Below are 2,697 nucleotides of genomic sequence, written 5' to 3'. Positions count from 1 at the left end.
TGGAAGGATGGAAGGAAGGAAGGGAGGGAGGGATAGAAGGATAGAAGGAGGGAAGGGAAGGAAGAAGGAGGAAAGGAAGGAGGGGGGAGAGGGAGGGAGGAGGGAAGGAAGGAGGGGAGGGAGGAAAGGAGGAGCTAGATATGTTTGTGCTGATCTGAACAGTCACGACATACACATGAACCAGGATATCATGTGGTGACCATAAAGATGTCCTGTTTTTATGTATCAGGAACAATTTTAAAATAAAGTGAGAGCCGGGCGTGGTGGCGCATGCCTGTAATCCCTGCACTCGGGAGGCTGAGGCAGGAGGATCATTTCAAGTTCGAGACCAGCCTGGGTTGCAAAGCGAGCTTGAGGCCAGCTTGAACCGCACAGTGAGACCCTGTCTCAAAAAGACATACATACATAAATAAACAAACAAATAAATAAAGTGCATGTTGTAGCTGGCTAACTCTTGAGTCAAAGAAATGGGCGTTTACACAGCACTGGCAAAGATCAGTAAAGAAAGAGCTGCAAGTAATAGTTGTGATGAAAAGGGAAGAACGAGAACACACACCAAATGCAGAGCTCAGACCGACACAGAAGCAGCCCTCCCAACAGTAAGCGGGCGGGGGCGGCAGCAATCCCATGGTCACGTACCTGGTCTAGGTCCAGAACCGAGTACACGATCTTCCCTCTGTCATCTCCCGAGAACAACTTCATCCCGTTGGGACTCCAGGCCAGCGCTGTGATGCTATTTCTGTGAACCCCAGTGACGTCAAATCTCCGAAGCTACGGGCGGCCAAGAAAACACAAGGCAGGGGACCGTATGAGTGCGGGGCTTGGGCCGTGTGGTGATGGCTAATCTTCATGAGGAGCGGCAGGCTCCTTCTGCCCGCTGGGGACCCACAGAGAACACACCTGGATGTCGCCAGGCCTCAAAGTGCTCCACTCTGTCCCTGCGTGCCAGGGGTCCAGCAGGAACAGGGGTGCTGCCCAATTAGAAGCCACACAGAGTTATGCTTTTCTGAGCATGTATTTGCTAGATGTGGGAGGGTTTCTAATTTTAAAATACACAAGAGTTGGGTGTGGTGGTGAGCGCCTGTGATCCCAGGACTCAGGAGGCTGAGGCAGGAGCATCACTGTGAGTTCAAAGCCAGCCTGGACTACACAGTAAGACCCTGTCTCAAAAACAACAACAACAAGAAGCCCCTGCGGAGTTAGCTGAGCAGCGCGGAAATGCTGATGCGGTGGGCGCCCACCTGTTTGTTCCGCCCCGGCAGTGAGGACACCAGTTGGAAAACGGCAACCCTCCCAGAGGCGGTGCCCGCTGCCACCAGGTCATCAAAGCAGCTCAGCAACTTCACCACAGTGATGGACTCCGTCTTCCCCTAGAAGAGCAAACATTCAAGCAGATTAACCTGGACACCGACACACTTTGCAAATGGAAAACAAGGACAACAAAAGAGCGTCGTGGGTCACAGCCCACAGATTCCTAATCGGAAATGTACAGTCAGGAAGATGATTAGATTTGTTAGAAACCTTTCCCTTCTCGGGATTCCGCCCTTGCTTTTAAATTACATTAACACAGAACATAAAATTACCATATTAGAGTTTTCACTTGAATGGTTCTGAGGACTGAACCCAGGACCTTCACACTCAGCTACATCCCCCGCCCTTTTCTGATCTTTTGAGACAGGGTTTCACGGAACCTCCAAGTTGCCCAGCTGGGCTTCAACTTGAGACCCTTTGCCTCAGCCTCCTGAGTGTCCGGATGACAGGCACACGCCACCCGGCCCGGCTTATCAGAGGCATCATCATCGTCAGGCACATTTCAGTGTTCACAATGTTGTGCAACCGTCACCACCATCCATCTCCAAAATTCTTCCCATCTTGGAAACTGGAACTTGAAACCCACAAACAACCACCCGTCCTCCTGTCCCTGGCTGCCGGCGACCCCTTGCCACATTCTTGCTATGTGCTCAGCGGGATCACACGGGAGCCCTCTCTTCTCTGCCCGGCTGGGCACAAGGTCCTAGGGCTTCGATGGACGCTTTCACCCAGCCCGCTTTCCTTCCCCACGGAGGCAGTGACGTCGCTGTGGCGTGTAAACCAGCATGCTGGCCCGTTTCCGCTGCTGTCCTATCAGCACTCACACGGGCACACAAAGCCTTTCCAAGGCCCAGCCACCTCTGCTGGGCCTGTGCTCACTCTGGACCTGCGGGTTCAGACGGCACTTCCAGCTTCAGCTCGTTATCTTATGGCACTGGGGAGCGAACCAAGGCCCTTCACACAGAGCCAGATCTCCAGCCCTTCTCGTTTTTTTTATTTTGAGACAGGGTCTCACCAAGTTGGGCAGGCTGGCCTAAACCTTTGACCACCCTGCCTCAGCCTCTTGGGTAGCTGGAATTACAGATGTGTGCCACCACACGTGGCTTCATTTTTAATTTTCAAGAAATCATCAATCTCCTAAAGCAACTATACTACCTTCCTACCCACAGTGCACAAAGCCCCATCTCCCATATCCCAGCCGGTTTTGTTCACTAGCAGATGTCCTGGCGGGAAAGGTGGCACTCACTACAGTTGTGACTTGTGTTTCCCGGGAGACCAGCGATGGGGAGCAGCTCTTTGAAAGCTCATTTCTATGGAAAAGCACCTACGGATGTCTTATGCCCATTCTCGATTTGTTTGTTATTGTTTTCTATATATTCTATATAT

At 51.9% G+C, this 2,697-nt stretch overlaps 1 protein-coding gene across 3 annotated transcripts in view; it reads right to left on the bottom strand.

Annotated features, from left to right (window-relative positions):
* Tecpr2 (tectonin beta-propeller repeat containing 2) overlaps window positions 1–2,697 on the bottom strand; it is a 75,158-nt gene that overhangs the window by 57,847 nt on the left and 14,614 nt on the right. For all 3 annotated transcript variants that reach the window (XM_005410750.2, XM_005410752.2, XM_005410751.2), the window contains exons 3-4: window positions 1,242–1,370; window positions 640–771 (exon numbers count right to left, since the gene is read on the bottom strand). In XM_005410750.2, the coding sequence (XP_005410807.1) occupies window positions 640–771; window positions 1,242–1,370 (261 nt within the window). The remainder of the gene's footprint in view (window positions 1–639; window positions 772–1,241; window positions 1,371–2,697) is intronic.

This window comes from Chinchilla lanigera, unplaced genomic scaffold (assembly GCF_000276665.1).
Source record: "Chinchilla lanigera isolate Chin_1 unplaced genomic scaffold, ChiLan1.0 scaffold00137, whole genome shotgun sequence".
In the NCBI taxonomy this organism is placed as follows: domain Eukaryota; kingdom Metazoa; phylum Chordata; class Mammalia; order Rodentia; family Chinchillidae; genus Chinchilla; species Chinchilla lanigera.
Note: the sequence above shows the minus strand (reverse complement) of the source record. Positions and strands in the feature narration are given on the sequence as shown.